This window comes from Hyperolius riggenbachi, chromosome 1 (assembly GCF_040937935.1).
Source record: "Hyperolius riggenbachi isolate aHypRig1 chromosome 1, aHypRig1.pri, whole genome shotgun sequence".
In the NCBI taxonomy this organism is placed as follows: domain Eukaryota; kingdom Metazoa; phylum Chordata; class Amphibia; order Anura; family Hyperoliidae; genus Hyperolius; species Hyperolius riggenbachi.
The window spans coordinates 343,874,620-343,896,395 of record NC_090646.1 but is presented as its reverse complement, the minus strand read 5'-3'; the positions used below and the strand labels follow the sequence as shown (position 1 = coordinate 343,896,395).

General features: G+C 43.1%; 1 protein-coding gene across 1 annotated transcript in view; it reads left to right on the top strand.

Annotated features, from left to right (window-relative positions):
* Positions 1-975: 975 nt before the first annotated feature.
* The window catches only part of WDR18 (WD repeat domain 18), a 38,661-nt gene continuing 17,860 nt past the window's right edge, over positions 976-21,776 (top strand). Inside the window, exons 1-6 of the mRNA XM_068271228.1 lie at positions 976-1,349; positions 1,490-1,600; positions 7,410-7,543; positions 13,704-13,845; positions 17,471-17,614; positions 19,199-19,257. Coding sequence (XP_068127329.1) covers positions 1,140-1,349; positions 1,490-1,600; positions 7,410-7,543; positions 13,704-13,845; positions 17,471-17,614; positions 19,199-19,257 — 800 coding nt within the window. The 5' untranslated portion in view covers positions 976-1,139. The remainder of the gene's footprint in view (positions 1,350-1,489; positions 1,601-7,409; positions 7,544-13,703; positions 13,846-17,470; positions 17,615-19,198; positions 19,258-21,776) is intronic.

Here is a 21,776-nt window from a genome sequence, read left to right as displayed (position 1 = left end):
ACTAATCTATCTCTATGGGATCATTCTTACCGCAGCATTTGTGATTAGTATGAATCACAAACGTGCTGCATTTTGCCGATCGCGATGCGACTTTCATTCTCCTGATCAGAAATTGCAGGAAAATCCTATTCCGCAAAATCACTGGGCGATTGCAATTTGCGTTCCAAGTGTGAACTAGTCCTTACAGATTTGGGATGTTCTTCCATACCACCAAGGCACCAACTACACCTCACGGAGTACAATTATAATCACACCAACGCATTTTTCTATCTTTCTTAATAAATAAAGAGTTGGTACTGAACATGGCTACAGCTTCTTCCAGAAGTCACTACAGGGTGAGCTAGCTGGGTGCAGAGGGTCAAAAGTGGAGAGAGGGGCAATGTTTTATAATACAGTAAAAGAGCTTTAGGTACTTTTCAATTAGCCGGGTGCAATTGCTAGGTGGCGTTAATTACTATTCCCCCTCCAGGCCGCCATGGATAGTAGGGAAAGATGTAACTCCAGCGATTGCTGGCAGCAGAGTTATGCTGGGAATACAACATACAATTTTCTGTTAGATTTTCTATTAGATTTTCTGTTAGAATGCTGAGTGTTCGAGAAAAGGACACATTGGGGAATGCTTTCTTTCACTGTGAGACGTTTGCATTCAAAGTATACAGATGCACATATAGGTGAAATAAATTTAAAGCATACGATTGCAACATGTGGGTAATGTGTGCAAAAAAACATTCCTGCTCTCTGCTCACCCCTCTTCGTCCACCTCCTCCCTTCTCTGTCTATCTTCTCCCCTTCTCTGTCTGTCCACCCCCTCTTCTCTGTCCACTGCAGGGAAAGTCCTGTCCTGCAGGTCATTTCACCCCCGAATGCTTCCCTAGTAAAATGATTCGAGATTCGGATCAAAGATCCGGATCTTTTCAATGATCCGATTCGAATCATCCGAATCATTGAAAAGATGCGGACTGTAAAATTCTATTACGGGACCTGAGAATAACAAAGAACGCCCTTGTGAGCGCACAGAACACGGTCACCACCCAGTGGCCAAGTAAAGGCAGGCAAACAATGAATGAATGAACGGCGCATCGTGACGTGAGCTCGGAGCGACCGCCTTGTACAACACGTGATCCGTTTGCCGGGCAAACATGGCGGCGCCCTTAGAGCTCGTGTTGAGTACCGATGCTTCTGGACAAGTGGCTAATTGTTCAGTATGGGATCCTCAAACGGGCTCCGTGTTGCTCACTTACCGTGGAGGTAACAGCACACCTCGCGCTTTGGCGTTGCTCGGTGGTCAATACCTCATCGGAGGGCAGCTAGGAAAGAACTACATCAATGTTTGGGAGCTCCAAAGAAAGGCAAGAAAGCTATCGCAGCCCCATCATTTCAGTACACCTCAGTTGTATAGTTTTATATATAAACTACGTCATTATAAATTGGCAATAGGTTTACCTAATGTATTCCAACTGACGTTCATATATTTTATACTCCCTTATAGGACCAGCTGCAGCAGAAAATTGTTTGTACGGGATCAGTGACCTGTCTAGCTGTGTCTCCCAATGGACTGTATTTGGTGGCTGGTATTGCGGAGAGTATCTACCTGTGGGAGGTAAAATGGACTAATTATTGTTTGAACGGAGTAGAGCACCATAATAAAAAAAAAAAATCAAACCCAAGGCCCCATTTACACTTATCAGTTGTTATGCGTTAACACGTGTTGGTACACCTTTTTCCATAGCAGTGCATTGGGAAGAAGATTTCAGTTAAAAACGCAGTAAGTGCAAAAGGTGCCATAGGAGAACATGGGCATTACTTTGAATTGAGAGCAACTGATTAAAAGGGAACCTGAACTGAGTAAAATTATTTAAAATGAACAAATGATGTACCTGCAAATGAATATTTATTTATTCAAGTGTTTATATAGCGCTGACATGTTATGCAGCGATGTACAGAGTATATTGTCTTGTCACTTAAGGTGGCAATACACTGGCCCGATTCGCGGCCGTTTCGAGAGCAGATTCGATCCTGGGATCGAATCTGCTGCCAATCGTTCGCGCTAAACGCACCCGCCGATCCGATTTCCTCCCGAAATCGGATCGGTCCGTCGATCGCGCCGTGCGGGAAATTACCCTCGATCGCCTGCGGGTAGGGAGCGCGTCGCTAGCGGCGGCCGATCTGATCAGGTATACATTACCTGACGCTGGCTCCCGGGCGTCTTCTCCGCATCTTCTCAGCGCTGCACCCGCTCCATCCCGGCGGTGACCAGGAAGTTCAAATAGAGGGCGCTCTATTTGAACTTCCTGTTCACGGAGTGACACAGGAAGCGCCGGGATGGAGCGGGTGCAGCGTGGAGAAGATGCCCGGGAGCCAGCGTCAGGTAATGTATGGGGGGGGGGGGGGGGACGGGCGGCAGCGGCGGCTCCACAGATTGTGATCGGTTTCAGGCTGAAATCGATTCACAATCTGTTTGCAGTAAAGGCAGCCATACGATCCCTCTCTGATCAGATTCGATCAGATAGGGATCTGTCAGCTGGTCGATCTAATGGCAAATCGACCAGTGTATGGCTACCTTAACTGTCCCTCAGAAGGGCTCACAATCTAGTCCCTACCATAGTCATGTCTATGTATGTATCATAGTCTATGGCCAATTTAGGGGGAAGCCAATTAACGTATCTGTATGTTTTGGGGATGTGGGAGGAAACCGGAGGGCTCGGGGAGATCATACAAACTCCTTGCAGATGTTGACCTGGCTGGGATTCGAACCGGGGACCCATCGTTGCAAAGCAAGAGCGCTTACCACTACTTACCTCACCGTCAGTGCGTACATTTGAATACGACGCTGGTAGACTTGGGCGCAGGATCCAGCTGTTAAATGGCTGGTCCTGCTTCTGCACAAGTCCGGGGCGTTTTAATTACTATTCCCCCTCCAGGCCGACATGGATAGTGGGGGAATGAAATAATTCGGCTTCCAGCGATTGCTGGAGGCCGAATTATTGTGTTTTTTAAACAACTTCGGCTCCGTCTTCTGACGGAGCCGACCTTCCTCACTGAGCGCCGCTATAGACTGATTCCCATTACAGTCTATGGCGGCGCTGGCTGCGCCCAAAGCTAGCAGCGCTGAAAAGTTCCTCTCAGAAGCTCACCATTTTCTTCTTACGGTGATCCCTTCCAGTTCTGACAATATTTTGTCAGAACTGAAATACACCAGTTGCTGACAGTTACAACTGAATGTGCAAGGTAATGTCCATGTTTCCCTATGGCTCAAGTGGGTGATATTACAGTTTAACAGTGTGCTGACCAGGAAGCTGTTATGCGGTAATGGCCATTTTCAATACGGAGGACAGAGAATTCCATTGATCACAGTGGACAAAAAGGACGCAGGAGAGGAGAAAGGGATTGATGAGGGGACTACACAGGAGGTAAGTATGATGTGTGTATGTTTATTTTGATTTTTAATTTTCAGTTCAGGTTCTCTTTAAGTGTAAAAGGACCCGAAGGGAGGTTTATAAATGTGTGTTTTGGGTGGTGGCGAACATTCTTACCTTCTCTAGCCACATCTCCACATGCGCTCTAACTTGTTTCTACCTGTGATGATGTACGTCTGCATTTCCAATGCATGCTGGGAAATTACCATTAAATGGAACTTCTTCTTCTGTGGCACAGGAAGAAGCAAGATAAAGGCGTGCGTATAGACATGGGGCTAGAGAGCAGCTATATATGCTTCTGCCCCTCGCCCCAACACCCAACACATCATTTTACAAACCTCCCTGAGGCCCCATTTACACTTAATCAGTTGCCCTCAGTTAAAACTGAAAAGACAACTGATTTTCAAAGTAATGCCCATGTTTTTCAATGGCTCAGTTCACACTATACGCGTGAAAGATTTAAAGAGGAACTTCAGCCTAAACAAACATACTGTCATTAAGTTACACTAGTTACGGTAATTAAAATAGATAGGTAATATAATCTCTTACCCACCCTGATTTAAAAGAACAGGCAAATGTTTTTGATTTCATGGGGGCAGCCATCTTTTTGGTTGAAAGGAGGTGACAGGAAGCATGAGACACAGTTCCAACTGTCCTAATCACCCCTCCCAGCTGCGCACTAGGCTTCAAATCTCAAATTCAAAATAAAAACAAATTTGCACCAAAACAGCAGAAGGAGAACAACAACATCAGAAATCCCATCATGCTTTGCACAGCATCAGGGGAAAATGCCCAGGCAGATTTCTTTGATGGGGCGGAGCTTAGCTTCTGTGCAGCTAAAAATTAGATGTGGGTAAGAAACCAATTTTTGATGTTGTGAAACTGTTAACCAAGCCTTTTCAGTGCTGCTGAGTAGTTTTTTAGTCTGGTGGTTCTCTTTTGTCATAATGCACTGCTATGGAGAAGGAAAACAAACGCGTACTAACTGATTAAGTGTAAATGGTGGCTTGGGGGGGTCATTTGATTTATTTTTGTGCTGCTAGTCTAGGGGACCCAGCAGGAAACCTCATAGGGAACAGTTCTCCGATCATCAATTCTCTTACAGCACAAAGTGTTCTGATTGGCCAAACAATGTGGGCGTAACTTACAACAACCGATCTTACTACAATCTGAAACCTAGCAGTTTGAGAGGGTGCTGTCCTCCCAACAACGTTAGAATTAACTACTTTTTGAAATCAAACTATTTCAGTGGTAGATAATATGTACATCATGGGGACTATATTGTAATTTGCTAGGTAAGGAGTCTACTGAAACATTTTCTTTTTTGTATTTCATTAATTTTTCACTACTTGGTCTGAAAAACTCATAGGCAGCTGGCTACACTGAATAAGTCTGTAAAAAATGTATTTAGAGAGTTTAGCTTGTCTAATTCCCCCTCATTTTTCACTAATCACTAGTGTAATTTGATCTCTCACCTTTGTCAGTTCAGGAATCTCGGTAGAGCAGCTAATTTGTAAACACGAAATGTTAACCCTATGTCTGCTTCCATGTAAGCAAGAACTACACACTGCAGATTTATTGCAGGATTTGTATCGGCATTAACAAATTTTTTATTTTTTTTTAAAGGGGAACTGAAGTAAGAGGTATACGGAGGCTGCCATATTTATTTCCTTTTAATCAATACCAGTTGCCTGGCAGCCCTGCTGATCATCTGTCTCTAATACTATTAGCCATAGCCCCTGAACAAGCATGCAGCAGATCAGGTGTTTCAGAATTTAAAGTCAGATCTGACAAGACTAGCTGCATGCTGGTTTCTGGTGTTATTCAGATACTACTGCAGAGAAATAGGCCAGCAGGGCTGCCAGGCAACTGGTATTGATTAAAAGGAAATAAATATGGCAGCCTCCGTATACCTCTTACTTCAGTTCCCCTTTAAATGATATTGCTGTTGCTTATATTTTAGAGCAGAGAGGAAGTTCTGAGTTCAGGTCTGCTTTAAAAATAAATATGGCAGCCTTCATATCCCACACACTACAAGGTTACTTGTAGTAACTGAAATGAAAAGGAGTAATTCAAACTCTTAATTTTTACGCCATTAAACAGTTCTACAATCTGTGCATCTATCAGCCTTTCTCAACCTTTTTACCATGGAGGAACCCTGTAAATAACTTTTGGATCTCAAGGAACCCCTGCAAACAATTTTTTGGTCTCGGGGAACCCCTACATTTTATTTTTCAGGAGGCATGGTCTTTAAGTAGGTTAGGCTGCTAATTTCACTATCTCCTATTACACTGCCACTCATTATACTGTCTCCTGACCCCCCAATTTAGTGCTTCTTGTTACAGTACCACCTATTATGGTGTGCTGTATTATACTTCCCCCACGATGGGGTAAAATGCCAAGGAACCCCTGCAGAGTCTTCAAGGAACCCTGGGGTTCCAGGGAACCCTGGTTGAGAAAGTGCCTGTGCTTGTAGATCAGGCTTAAAGTGTACCAGAGATGACATATGACATGGTGAGATTAGACGTGTATATACAGTGGCAAGCATACAGACACTTATGCTGTGCTCCTTTTCTTTTTTCCATGCCTAAAGGATTTTATAATTGGCCATGTAACTGACAGTTTTTCTCCAGTCAAGACTTTCATAAGCAGACACTTGGGCTTCTGAGAGGAAAATATAAAAAAGTCAATAGTTCATGCATTTTCACTCTGGGACTCTTGTGACACTGCAATTGAGCAGACTATGAAACATTACATCGGTTTTGTAAATGTTTATACATAAAATAAAACCTTGAGATATCTAAAAGAGTCATTTTTAGGAATAGGACAGATCCAATTGTTTATCTCATTAGTTTATTTTCATATCTGGTTCACTTTAAACTTTAAGGTGCTCAGTCAGTTAAGAAGAGAACTTTTTCAGCAAAATTTAATTTTCTATAGCTCAACACTTGCCTCATCTTGTCGCTGTTGGAGTGGAGGTAGGGTGGGAGGTGCGGAAACTATAATCGCCCCTTTTCATCAGTGAAGGTGTCACTATGCATATAACATAGCATTTTGGACTTGTGGTGGCTTCTGAAATGTGCTGAGGGAGGGAAGACGTTCAGCTGGCCTGCTGCTCAATCTCCCTCTGTTCCTCTCAGTGAGAGGTAGTTATGTCTTTGGGGGAGAGGTAAGCTGAAAGTTTGACTTAGAGACACTGTAAATTCAAAAACGTCCCCTGGGGGGTACTCACCTAGGGAGAGGGAAGCCACCGGATCCTAATGAGGCTTCCCCCGTCTTCCTCTGTCCCACGGGGGTCTCGCTGCAGCCTTCCGAACAGCGGCCCGACAGACCCGACATCCTGTTCAATATTTACCTTTCCAGACTCCAGCAGGGGCGCTGTTGCGGCTCTTCTGACGGAGATAGGCGGAAATAGCCGATCTCCGTCGGGTCCGCTCTACTGCGCAGGAGACTTGCGCCTGCGCAGTAGAGTGGTCCGACGGAGATAGGCTATTTCCGCCTATCTCCGTGGGAAGGAACGGATACTGCGCCTGCGCTGGAGCCAAAAGGTAAATATTTACGCCGCCGCGGGGCCGATGAGGACGTGGGAAGCCTCAATAGGATTCGGAGGCTTCCCCCACCCGAGGGGAGTTTTTTTCGTTATAGATTTTCTTTAAGACGTTTTTTTCTTGCTGCACATGAAGTGAAATTACAATTGACAGAACTGGAACTTTGTACATGACCAATTAGATCTCAAGACCATTGCTTAATTATCTGATAACTGAATAATCAAATACCAATAGGATATTTTTAAAATCTAAGTTGTCCTGTGTAAAGTACTTGTTCAGTCCAGGAGTGATAAACAATCAAGTATAGATCATAAAAAAACACATTCATATGTGTGGCCGTTTTTTTTTTTAGTTTGTTTGTTTTTTGAGGTATCATTTTTCAGTTTTTCCTGATATACAGTGTAACCCAGTTATTTCTTGCTTGTGTATCCAACCCATTTTCCAGGTTTGCACAGGGCACCTCCTTGCCATTCTTAACAGTCACTATCAAGATCTTACTTGCCTTACTTTCACAGATGACAGCAGCCATTTTGCTTCTGGAGCTAAAGATAGCTTAGTCCTAGTGTGGAACCTTTTCACGTAAGCATTTTTGAGCTTTACTTGAAATTGACAACTAGCGTGTCAAAATACTTGGTTTCTGTTTTAAATTGTGCATATTTTTGTAAAAGTCAATCCACCTCTATCCAATGTGATGTGTTCAATTTACTAGGTACACATGTTACAAACGCCTTTAAAGTAGAATTGCAGGAATTTTTGAGGAAGATATAATAGAACTTCACTGTAGTAAACCTGTTTTTTGATCCCTGTGGTATTCTGTATTCAGCTATAGTGGAAAGTCGTAGATGCATGAGCTGTGGGCGGTGGCGTGGACTGGCAGCGACTTGTAGCCTGCTCTCTATCTGCATGTTACTTTGTCTGCGTGCTTGACCTCAAAAGCACCGCCTGGTGTATTGTCTAAAGTAGTTGTCCTCAAACTAAGACCTGCGGGCCGAATGTGGACCCCTAAGGCATTTTTACTGGCCCCCAAACACAAAATGAATAACTTATAGATGTGGGCCACTGCATCTTTAAATATTGGCAGCCCACATATAGAATAATAGCAGCCCTGGCACCACCCATCCACATACTGTAGAAGCCAACGAGCAGTAATTCGCTGGCTTCTTATCCAACTCTGCATCAGGTGACACTGCTGTCCAACTGGACGCCGGCAGGTTGTCACCTGGGTATGCTTCACTGTCTGGTGCACAAAGACGTTCTTTGGGCGCTGCATGACTGAATGCTGGGGGGAGTTTTCCTCTGGGCAAGATTGGGGGAAATCAATACCTATATTCAATGTAAAGTATTTCAACATCATTTTATGTATGTTCCGTCCCCCCAGCAGTCTAAAGTATGTTGACCCTGCCCTTGACCAAAAAAGTTTGGTGACACCTGGTCTAAAGACTGCTAGCTGCATCTATTGTTGTGAGACCTATGCTTTCTGTGTAAGCTGCTGCCTGATTACGAAGGGAATTGCCTATCATTTGTGACTGTCTTGTGCATGGCTGCAATTCTACACTATCATTCAGGCTGCACAGAAATGTGGACAGAGGAGCACACTATCAGTACTGTAACTGCATTAACTGGTGAGACCTATGCTTCTTGTGAAAGCTGTTGCGTGATTATTGCATGCAAATCCCTGCATATTGAGCACTGAGCATTGTCGTCTAGCTTAGATACTGTCTGTGCTCCCTTGCTGAAGCACTGAAAAGAAAAAATGACTCCCAATTATTGACTGAATTAAGTTACAGTACTATGGTTTTCTTTATGTCCTTGAGTATGATCATTTCTGATATTGTAAGCTACCTGTCCCCGGTCCTTTGGAGTTTACTATAAAGGGATTCTACTGTATTGTGGTCACACATACTAAATTCAGCAGTACAATTACAATATTCCCAAACACATGTGCCTGGAAGGATGGCTGGTATAACTGCACAATCACATAAATAATACCTTTTTATCAAAGCATACAAATGACTGTATACAGAAACCAAATACTGGTATAGCTCCCTGGTCATTAGTTATAGTAATATTAGTATTTTTCTAAGATTTCAGTTTATGTATGCCAATTATTTATTGTTGTTTATGTTCCTTAATATTAGTAATTTATTCTAAAAAAATATATTGCTATGGGAATAGGCACTTGCATGATCATCTGATATCCATATTTTAATTGAATACATCTATTTACATTGTTTTCTTATGTTTGTCATGAAGTCCATAATTGTTAAATTACACTCACCAGTATTTATATCAGTAGGTGGGTTAGTAATGTCTACAGCTTATCCACAGTGGATTTTCATCATGTTGAATATTGCTCCAGCCTCCTATGTTTGTTTATTGCTTGTAATTTATGTATAGCGGAACTCCTTTGATCTGACCATGGGAAGACTTCACTGTCTTCTGTCCTTTTCAGGCCATGTTGTTAGGGTCAGCAGGGTGGCATTGTCTGTTATTACAAGGCTGTGGAGGTATCTGCTGACCTGGCTGGTAGGACAAGCTCAGGGAAAAGATCATTTATTGTATTTATAAAGTGCCAACATATTATGCAGCTCTGTACATTAGTTAAGGTTAAAGACAATATTTAGGGGTGACATACAGCAATAAGACAATTCAGGAATACATGCAAACCAGATCACGCAGCATCGGTATAAGTACAAGGTAATGAATAGTTACTTGATGGGAGCATGGAGATTAGGCAAGTCGAGTTCACTCAGATCCATAGGATGGGTGTACAGTAATTTAGGTGCATTAACAGGTAGGAGACTTGGGGAGGACCGTGCCTGAAGGCTTACAATGAGCCTTGCTGCAGATAAGATCAGGACTGAAAGTGGAATATGCGGGCTACAGAATAGCTGACTGGTTACTGTAGCATAGTAACACATTTCATGATGACCTTTTTGCTCAGGCGATTGTGAGGTCTATGAAACGTCACATAGGTAGCCGACTGTAAATCTACCACCTGTCAGCTGTTCCTGTACACAGTCTGCGAACTTGCTAGCTATCACTCTGCATGGGCAGTAACGAGGCATCCGCATTGAGTCACATCTGAGTGTGGCCACACTCGGGCGTGGTTCAGTTTCTGGCTGCCGGGTAACTGAACGGCGTGTTAAATCCTCTTGCTGCTTCTGTTTCTGCCCCCAACACAGGAACAGACTGATAAGTTAACTACGTTCCACCCAAATTTGAAATTTGAATAAGCCTTTTTTTTTTTTTTAATTACTCAGTTTATTAAGATATGTTACAGAGCAATAAAAACTGGATATAGCATAGTAATAAGGATAACCATACACAGTGTAAGTTATGCATGTTATTAGTAAAGACACGTATGGTAGCAGTAGTAAGTCATAAATTAGCACACATCATATAATAAACCAAGAACCTTTAACAGAAAACATTGGGGTCTAGCAAAGGTCGGGTCTCAATTAGCTAAGGGTTATACAATCCAATAATCACGATCCATGATTGGCCGGCACACCGTTGCTAATAATCCAAGATGCTTTTATTCCATCATAAAATGCACAATATGACAATTGTTTCGGGGCCGCGGAGGGTCCCCTTCATCAGATACAGTGCAGACATAAACGTGATCTGTGATACAAACTCAGTTAAATAACCTGTGACCCATTCCCAGGCATCCAAAGCACTTCCCCCTCATAATATGCAAATTATTACTAATACAAGCTTATTTCATAAACACCACCAGGTTAGGCATTAATCAGTGTTCTCCCCAGAATTTTTTTCCAGCCGGGTGGCATGAAAAAGTAGCCGGGTGGGAAATTATGGTCACGATGGGTGGGGAAAGAGGGTGATGTCTGCTACTACTAGGTGAGAATGGACAGGGAGGATCATGCTGGGGAGAAGAGTAGGTGGAGCATGCTGGTTGTTACCTGGTGAGGTAATCATGCTAGGCATTTCCGATAGGGAGAGAGGATTACTAAGTGATGCTAATGGAGAAAGGCATCTTGCACTGAATGGTGCCGTTTTGATATGCAATCCGATAAAGTGCTGCCAAAGCCGGATTGATACCAGAAAGGGGCTGTAGACAGGGTGACTAATTTAGGCCCAAAACCACACATCCCCACAGACTGTTTTGTTATCTAATTCAAAAAGTCTCACAATAGTTTTGGCTGTCATAGCAGTAGCAAACCCAGTGTAGACATGCTTGTTGTTTGTCTATGGCTAAACAGCATGCACTACAAAGGAAAATAAAAATGCTTGGGGGTTTGTGCTGTGACTTCTCCCCTTAAAAAAAAAAAATCAAGCACTGGTAAACAAACATACATACTGTATACAGGAAATACAGTATATAGAGGACAGAGGGGGGTTGAGTAGAAGAAGTGAATGCAAACTGAAGGGAAGAGGAATAGGTGTGAGTGTCTGGGAGGAAGATAGATTGTCTTTGAGGGACAGAGAGAGTGTGTGTGAAAAGGATTGGGAAAGGGGAAAGAAAAAAAGAGGGAGAAAGTGTGTGAGAGAGAAAGAGGGAGACAGACTAATGCAGAAAATAAAATGTTTGTGAGTGCACAGCACACTGCAGGAAGTCTGCAGACTGATGGAAGACTGACAGCTAGCCATGTAACGTCTCTGGCAGAGCAGTGGGGGAAGGGAAGCAGTAGTGGCTGTAAAGTTGTTTAATACCTGTCTCGGTAGCACAGAGACCGCAGCTGACAGTCATCACAAGGATTCCCTTGCTCGGGGACCATTACTGCTATCAGATAACCATCTGCCCTGCTGCTGCTCTCCCCGGCATGAACGAGCGCTGCTCCACGCTGTTCTCTGTGCTGTGACCTCTGATCGGGGGGGAGGCTGGGGCACGTGCTGGGAAATGTCCTGCATGGCCATGATGGGAAGACAGGAGGAGAGCCGTTCTCTGCACTACTCACTCAGGCAGATCAGTGAGTGACTCATCAGAGGGAACACAGCAAGCCCACGTTCTCTCTCAGTTCTTTCTCTGAGTGCTCCGACTCCTTCAAAGCTCCCGCGGTCTTGCTTTGTAATCAGGAGCTGAGGAGGAGGGCGGAGATTGTGTCAGAGTGACAGCGGGCCAGCTCTAATGCCACAGCCGCTGAGCACTGTGCTGTGCTGGACGAGTGTGGAGAACGGCAAATACGCTGCTGACAGGGAGTGATCACAGCAGCCGGGCGGGGACTGACCACCAGCCGGGCGCTCCGCCCAGTTAAAAGGCTCTGGGGAGAACACTGCATTAATGTTTACTGACCCATATATGATATATATCCAGCGCTGTCATAAGCATCATCATATGTCCCCTATGCGATCCAGAGTCCCCCACTTCGCTGCTGAGTAGAGACAGACTGCATAATTGCAGTCTGTAACTCCAAATCTCGCGCCAATCGCCGCCTGCTCGAAAAACACAGCCGTTAGGCTGATCGTGCGAGTCTCGGGGCAGTTCTCATGCATATTATGAGGGGGAGGTGCTTTGGATGCCTGGGAATGGGTCACAGGTTATTTAACTGAGTTTGTATCACAGATCACGTTTATGTCTGCACTGTATCTGATGAAGGGGACCCTCCGCGGCCCCGAAACAATTGTCATATTGTGCATTTTATGATGGAATAAAAGCATCTTGGATTATTAGCAACGGTGTGCCGGCCAATCATGGATCGTGATTATTGGATTGTATCACCCTTAGCTAATCGAGACCCGACCTTTGTTAGACCCCAATGTTTTCTGTTAAAGGTTCTTGGTTTATTATATGATGTGTGCTAATTTATGACTTACTACTGCTACCATACGTGTCTTTACTAATAACATGCATAACTTACACTGTGTATGGTTATCCTTACTACTATGCTATATCCAGTTTTTATTGCTCTGTAACATATCTTAATAAACTGAGTAATAAAAAAAAAAGGCTTATTCAAATTTCAAATTTGGGTGGAACGTAGTTAACTTATCAGTCTGTTCCTGTGTTGGGGGCAGAAACAGAAGCAGCAAGAGGATTTAACACTCCGTTCAGTTACCCGGCAGCCAGAAACTGAACCACGCCCGAGTGTGGCCACACTCAGATGTGACTCAATGCGGATGCCTCGTTACTGCCCATGCAGAGTGATAGCTAGCAAGATCCCAGACTGTGTACAGGAACAGCTGACAGGTGGTAGATTTACAGTCGGCTACCTATGTGACGTTTCATAGACCTCACAATCGCCTGAGCAAAAAGGTCATCATGAAATGTGTTACTATGTTACAGTAACCAGTCATCTATTGAGGGGGAGGTGCTTTGGATGCCTGGGAATGGGTCACAGGTTATTTAACTGAGTTTGTATCACAGATCACGTTTATGTCTGCACTGTATCTGATGAAGGGGACCCTCCGCGGCCCCGAAACAATTGACATATTGTGCATTTTATGATGGAATAAAAGCATCTTGGATTATTAGCAACGGTGTGCTGGCCAATCATGGATCGTTGTACTTGATGGATGTAGCTTTCTGCATCCAGGCTGTGCACCCACATTTACACGGTAAGGTGTGCCTTTCCAGAACCTTGATATTGCAATCCAATAATCAGAGAATAGTTGGGATTCCTAACAAAAAGCACAAATGAAAATTATTAACTGCGTCCTGTTAGGCAAGAAACAAAGCCAGGGTATATGTACTCGGATAAGCTTTGCATTATTATTTCTTTGTCAAAATAATTGACTAACCTAAAAAAACAGTGTTTAATGAAAGTGTGTTGTTCAGTGTCTTGCAGGCTGAGGGTTCCCGGGGTCCTGAGCCCCGACACATGTGGACCCAGCACACGCTACCCATCACAGATGTACAGTGTGGTTCTGGAGGTCCTCAATCCAGAGCAGCAACTTCTTCTTTGGACCAGACTGTTAAGGTAACCATATTCATATGAAAAATGTTACATGCACTGCTGTTGCAAAGCTCTTTTTTTTTTTTCTTTTAAGAATGCTGTCCATGGTGGTAAAATTAAACCTGTAGTCGTATTAGTAAAGTGACCTTTGTGATAAGCTGTACAATAAGCAGCCTTTACACTCTCTTTAGTGATCTTTAAAAGCTTGTACACACGCTAGATTAAAGTTGGCCGATAAAGATCGCCTCTGATCTGGTGTGTGTTCAGCAGCCCCCGACCGCCACTTGGCCAGCGATCTGCTAGGTGGATCAACTAGCAAGCTTTGTGCTCACCCTGCCCACTGTGTGATGTCACATCTGCACCGCTCCTTCCATTATAAAGCAGTAAAGGTCTTTACTAGAGACGACCTGCATTCTCCCAGCAATTCTGGGTAGATAGTAGCTACAAAGCCAGTCTTCGGTGTCATTTTTCTGACATCTGTTAATGGCTCAAAGAGTGTTTCTGTTAAAACCTGAAGGACTTTATTCAGATATCAAAATGGAGTTCTGAAGTACATCTAAAAAACACATTTTACATCTGAACCTTCAGGGTAAATAACTCATACCTTTCCCACTGCTTTCTTTGTATTACTGCTTTTTGGCTGTGCACTAGGGTTTTCAGATAACCCTTGTCTTTTTTACTATTTCCCACTGACGATCCAAGCTGAAAGTTGCAGGAACCTTGAACCTTAAGCCAGAAAAAAAAATTAGTTTTACTAACCTGGGGCTTCTACCAGCCCCCTGCAGCAGTCCTGTGCCCTCGCAGCCACTCACTAATCCTCTGGTCTCCCGCTGCCAGCTAGTATCGTTTTTGCCGAGAGGCCCGTCAGGACTGGCCACGCGTAGCTTTTTCCACATTCCCGACTGTAATTAGCTAATGCGGCAACGCGTATTTTTGTGAAAAAAGAGTGCAGCCTGTACAGGTAGGTCAGGCATTTCGAACTTAACAGATTCTTAATCATATCAGTCTTTGGACCCTGAAAGTTACAACCATTATTACCCTGGATCTGTACTGAATGATGTTGTGAAAGATCCTCAGAAATAGCACGACGGAGGAATAAATATAGGCAATAAGGGAACAGAACAGGTTTCATTTGGAACTGCCCTTTGTTGTAAAGCGGTCGCTGGAGACCCCCATCTCTTGTAGATCTGTTGGTATATAAGTGATCTGAAAACTTGGCTCTCCAGCTGTTAAGGAACTACAAGTCCCACAATGCATTTGCCTTTATGAATCATGACTGTGGCTGTCAGACTCCCGCAATGCATTGTGGGACTTGTAGTTCCTTAACAGCTGCAGAGCCAAGTTTGCAGATCACTGGTATATAAAAAAACGATCCTGATGGAGAGTCAACCTGCAGAGGTAATCCACTAAGCCCCTTTTACAGTTAATCAATTGCTCTCAGTTATAACTGAAAGAAAACTGATTTTCAAAGTAATATCCTATGGCACCTTTTACACTTAACGTGTTTTAACTGAAATCTTTTTCACAATGCACTGCTATGGAAAAACGCGTACCAACACGCACTAACGCACTCCAACTGATTAAGTGTAAATGGGCCCTTAGGCTTCCCACTTGCTATCATTGCCACTTCCACAGGAATATATGAGTATTCAAGCAATGCCAGCATGGTTCTGCAAACTTTTTTTTTACAGTAGCTCTGTTGTCAGTTTGATCATGAATGTATGTGAGATGTACATATATGTACATATGTGTATGTTATACGTATGATTGTATAAATCAAAAAATCCAAAGAAACAATGTAATGCAGCTACAGTTGTGTTCAAAATTATTCAACTGCCGATGCTGTAAATGGTTTTAGGGAATTGACAAAATTATTCAACCCCTTAAAGACAACCACTCTTAAGAACAGAGGTTCATTCACCTGTGGATGTTAAGGAGCAGCAATCAAGCATAATAAGCACCAATTAGGCAGATTTAAAATGACTGATACTCAGCTCCTTCTAGACATTTACTGGTGTGTTTACAAACATGGTGAAGTCAAGAGAATGGTCCAGGAAGACAAGAGAAGAGGCGATTTTTCTTCACAGGAAGGGCAATGGCTATAAGAAGATTGCAAAGATGTTAAACATACCAAGATATGGAGACAGAAAGGAGAAAAAAAGCGCACACTGCGATGCTGGTAGGTGAGGGCTCTAGGCCCTATAGGGCCTAGAGCCCTCACCTGCTAGTATCAGTGTGCGCTTTTTTTCTCCTTTCTGTCTCCCTATCCAGCACTGTTCTATACAGGTAACAGCACCTGTGATACAAGGGGACCCACAGATCGCTCTCTGATGGTAAACTATCAGAATTCACAGATCTACAAACATACCAAGAGACACCATAGTAGGCATCATTCGCAAATTAAAGGCAAAGGGCACTGTTGAAACGCTACCTGGTCGTGGCAGAAAGAAGATGCTGACTTTGACTGCTGCGCGCTACCTAAAGCGCAAAGTGGAGAAAAGTCCCCGTGTGACTGCTGAGGAACTTAAAAAAGATTTGTCAGATGCGGGTACTGAAGTTTCAGCTCACACAATAAGGCGCACACTGCGTAATGAAGGCCTCCATGCCAGAACTCCCAGGCGCGCACCCCCTTGCTGTTTCCAAAGAATAAGTAGAGTCGACTGCAGTATGCCAAAAGTCATGTGGACAAACCACAAAAGTTTTTTGGGATCGTATTCTGTGGACTGATGAAACAATATTAGAACTGTTTGGGCCCATGGATCAACGCTATGTTTGGAGGAGGAAGAACAAGGCCTATGAAGAAAAGAACACCTTGCCTACTGTGAAGCATGGCAGGTGGTCAATCATGCTGTGGGACTTTTGCTTCTGCAGGTACAGGGAAGCTTCAGCGTGTGCAAGGTACCATGAATTCTCTTCAGTACCAGGAGATATTGGATGAAAATGTGATGCAGTCCGTCACAAACCTGAGGCTTGGGAGACGTTGCACCTTTCAACAGGACAATGATCCCAAGCATACCTCCAAGTCCACTAGAGCATGGTTGCAGATTAAAGGCTGGAACATTTTGGAGTGGCCATCGCAGTCACCAGACTTAAATCTGATTGAGAACCTCTGGTGGGACTTAAAGAAAGCAGTTGCAGCGCGCAAGCCTAAGAATGTGACTGAACTGGAGGCTTTTGCCCATGAAGAATGGGCTAAGATACCCGTAGATCGCTGCAAGACACGTGTCAAGCTATGCTTCACGTTTAAAAGCTGTTATAACTGGAAAAGGATGTTGTACTAAGTACTAAGAATGAATGTCACTTGGGGGTTGAATAATACTGATAATGTGAGCACAGAAAAGACATTTGTGGTTATTTCATTATAAATGTTATGTTATATTTGTCTGGCTTACAAGTGCCTCTGATTTAATTGTAAACAAGATGACTGAAATGATCAAAATCAATGTCAAACTGGCCAAAACACTCAATTTCAGTGGGGGTTGGATAATTTTAAACACAACTGTACATGTTTTGTCTTCTGACAAGCTGATGGTATCTTATAGCAAGTATTTCCCACTTCTGCTTTTGGCACACTAATTCATACTTTGTTAGGAATCCTTTACTTATAGACCTGTTAACTTAAACACTTTTTGTTCTTTTTTTATCTTAGCTGTGGGACATTGCCTCTGGGGAACTTCTGGTGTCTGTTGTTTTTGATGTCCGGATAATGTCTGTAACATTTGACCCAGCTGAATATCACTTATTTTGTGGTGGTAGTGATGGCTCCATATTCCAGGTGGACCTATGTGCATGGGTAAGTATGCTGTGCTGAACTTTGAGGGTCCTTTTACACTAGTGTGCTGCGGTAGCCTTGCAGTTCAGAACAACCGCACCTCAGCTAAAAAGTTCCACCACAGCTATAGCTCAAGGTAAGATTGTTCTGAACAAGAAATAACATGCGACTTCTGGTGCATTTCTGAGAGTCGCACTGCAGCTTGTGCATTACTTCTGTGGCGCCTGGAGCACTTCCTTTGCGTTGTACTGCAAGCCATGTGGCGTGTCTCATACACTTTTATGGCCACTGTGACGAGCTGTGGCAGGGCAGAGTACTGCAACGTGACACAGTAAGTGTAAAAGGTGCCTAAAGCTTTAAAGCCTTGGCAGCATTGTCACTGGCAGAGTTTACTAACTGTTATTGGGCTTTAGTTGTTGCTTTCAAATGTGGCTCCTCTGAAAAGAAATCAACTTTGTTCAGCAGCACAAAAAGTGGCTTTAGTGACCAACAATGGACCTCCCATTGAGCTGAGATGTTTACTTGAGTATTGGTCGATTGATTGGCTCCTGTGTGACATTGAGCACGTAGTGTAACTGTAGTGATGGGACTCGCAATGGAAAAGGGTACTATCGGGTACTGTGTAGCTGCTATTCTAACAGAACTACAGACCTCTTTGAACTTAAACGCCCAGTTCACGCTTGAGCTGGATCTCCAACAGCCAGCCGGAGTGTACAGTACAATATCCGCTCTGTTGGTCTGTCGTGGTCCATGTTGTGTCTGAAAGGGATGCATTTTATACTTGGCCTAAACCCATCCTATTAACTGGCATTATGGTGTTGGTTGTGACTTCGCATTACAAAATGGCATGTGTGAACAAATCTTATTAATAACCTGGGATCCATCAACATGTCCACTTAGTAAAATGGAGTCCGTTATTCAGCTGTTGTGTAAATTGAGCGTTAGTCGACATAAACAAGCATTGAATTTGTTTTTAATTATGTATACAATACTGACATCTTCCTCAGGACTTTAGGGAGTAGATACAGTAAAGTCCCTATTACCTGGCACAGGTGGGGAGTGACTGATGCCGGATATGTGTTCTTGCCAGTTGCTTTAGAAGTTAAGAAAGCGGACCTAAAAATAACACTAATCTGCCCCATAGATGAAATGCAGCGCACAGTGGATACAACTTATAAAACCTCCGGGCGCTGGTCCTCTTCACTTCCTGGATCTCCCGGCTGCTCTGCTGCTTCTTGTCTGTAGGGCTCTGATGTGTGCACGTGACCTGATGAAGGTCAGTAGACATGCCTGGAGCCATACGAGGATGCAGCAGAGCAGTCGTTAGCTACAGGAAGTTAAGAGGACCGGCGCCCAGAGATTTTTTAAGTTTCTGCTGTGTGCTCCTCTGCATAATTAGAGGTGCTCCCATCATTTGACTGCCGGTTGGTTTAAATTGCTGGTTGGTTGAGACTGCCAGATGCCTGAGTTCTGGATAATCGGGACTTTACTGTAATGTTGTCACTAACTGTCCTTCAGAGTGGCTCACAATCTAATCCATACCATAGTCATATGGCCAATTTAGGGGGAAGCTAATTAACTTATTTTGTGTGTTATTTATTGCAGCCAGTGCAACGAGAAAAGACATTTAATACGGACCAGGAGAAAGTATTTAAGGGACACAGGTAGGAAACAATTCTGCTACAAAAATTATTACATCCCTTGTGTTTCTGTATATTTTGTCCTTACCCACTACCACTAGTATTTCCAGCCGGTTCTGGTTGCAAGCAGCCGTGGATGACCGCATCCATACTGGACATGGACGAGTACACCCAGTAGAACAAAGCGCAATCTTTCTTGCACATCTCCAGTACTGGTGCGCACAGGCAGAAAAGGGGGGGGGGGGGGAATCAAACCATCAGCAGGTCATAGTTTCTGCCTTTTTTTTTTTGTTTGTTCTTTTTTTTTATATAGAAAAAATGGGGTGCATCGGGTTTATACGTGCGTATATGCAGTATATTAGTCAAGAGGAATCCTAAGATGAAACTAATAAACATGAGGGAAGTGGAGGCTGACCCTTTTTTTTTTTTTTTTTTTTTTTTAATATATATATACAATGCACATTGCCTGGCTGTCTCCCTGATCCTGTGTCTCTTTATACTTTGTCATAGACCCTGAACAAGCATGCAGATCAGGTGCTCTGACTCAAGTATGACTGGATTAGCTGCATGCTTGTTTCAGGGGTGTGAGCAATGGCACTGCTAAGCAACAGGCATTGTTTAAAAGGGAAAAAAAAATATGGCAGCCTCTGTACAGCTCACCTTAGATTCATTTACAGGGCCATGGATAGCTGAAGTCTTTGTAGTGTAATCTGATTTCAAGGCCCTTTCTCTCTGTTCGTAGATAGTGCTGAATAGGTATTGAGTCGTATTTTGCACAGTAGCGTGAATATAACTCAACAACCAAAACCTATTTTGTATCATCACATAAAGACAAAACCTGTTACATAAGAATAAAGCCCCACATGCTATTGTCCGGTTAATGGGTGACATACGTTTAATCTTATGGACCCCCATACATCAGAGGAAGCATTCAGATGCACATGAATTTAATTTGTGTGAGCCTCTGTAAGTGTAATGTAGTTTTTTTTTTGCATGTTAAAAGTGAGTGATTGAAAATCCCAACACATATCACAGATACAACAGCCCTTTATCCAACGTTGGGCAGCATAATGCTTGTCATTATGGGTTTATATAGTTTAGCAGACCACTTGTTTGCTTGAAGCGGAATATAAACCTGCATTTCAACTTTGCTCTAACACATTATTTACAGCATATTGTATGCATCCAGCATTTTTTTTAATAGACCAGCATTAGAAGGGTTACACACAGAGCTTTAAAGTTCCCTGGAGAGAACTGCTGCCGCATCCGAAGTTTGGATAGATCGATTTAAGTAAACAAAATGTAACAAGTGTGGAATGTGACTCACTCTCTCTGACTGTGCAGGAGCTGGAGGACAGCCAAAGAGTGTGTAACGTTCCTCACTTGTTACATTTTGTTTATTTAAATGTATCTATCTAAACTTCGGCTGAGGGGAGCAGTTTTCTCCACGGAACTTTAAAGCTCTGTGTGTAACCCTTCCAATGCTGGTCTAGTAAAAAAAAAAAAAAATGCTGGTTGCATATAATATGCTGTAAATAATGTTTTAGAGCAAAGTTGAAATGCAGTGTTATATTCCGCTTTAAAGTGGATCTGAGATGAAAAACTAACTATAACAAGTAACTTGTCTATATATCTTATCTGAAGTTTAGATAGTTTACACAGCAAATCTAGCTGCAAACAGCTTCAGTAGAATATGATTATTTCTTCCTGTGATACAATGACAGCAGCCATGTTTGTAAATATTACACACAGGCAGGCTTATCTGCATCTTCAGCACTGTGGAAAAAAACCTAATCCCTCCTCCCCTCTGCCTCTGAAATCTTTGGCTAGTAATACCAAGTCGTCCTGCCCAGACTGAGCTAACATAAGCCCTTGCTACTGCTAAAACAAAGTATTTGGCTTGAGGAATGCCCTATAAACAATAGGAAAGGAACACACAATTATGCAATGAGTAAAAGTTCATCTCGGATCCACTTTAAAGAGCCACCTTGTGGTAATACCTTGCTTAATGTTAATTTTGATATTCTCAGTCTTTATCAAACAGAATTCCTTGGAACCCCAGGGTTCCTTAAGGACTTTCTAGGGGTTTTCTGGCATTTTTTCCTCTTCAAGGGGAGCAGCCATAGGAGGCAGGCAAGTTTCAAAATGATGTCCCTAGCTTATCAATGTCCTCTTCACTTATTTTCTGCCCATCCTGAATTCTAGCTTACCTACTTGCTCTTATCTGGTGCAATAGCCATGGGACTGTTATGAATAGGGCTGTGGAGTCGGAGAAATTTTGGGTACCTGGAGTAAGAGTCGGTGGTTTCAGTAAACGGAGGAGTCGATTTTTGTACCAACTCCACAGCCCTGTTTATGACACATTACATTGGTGATGAATAAAATGTGGCATGTGTTGTGTGATGCCAGAATGAATGTATGTACAGCAGATAAAAACCCTAACTTTAATGTTGTCTACGTTTCCCCTTAGCATGGCTGTGAATTACCCCAAATGTATGTTTTTAATCTGTGTTAAGTAGAAATCAGTTTTTGTATAGTATTGA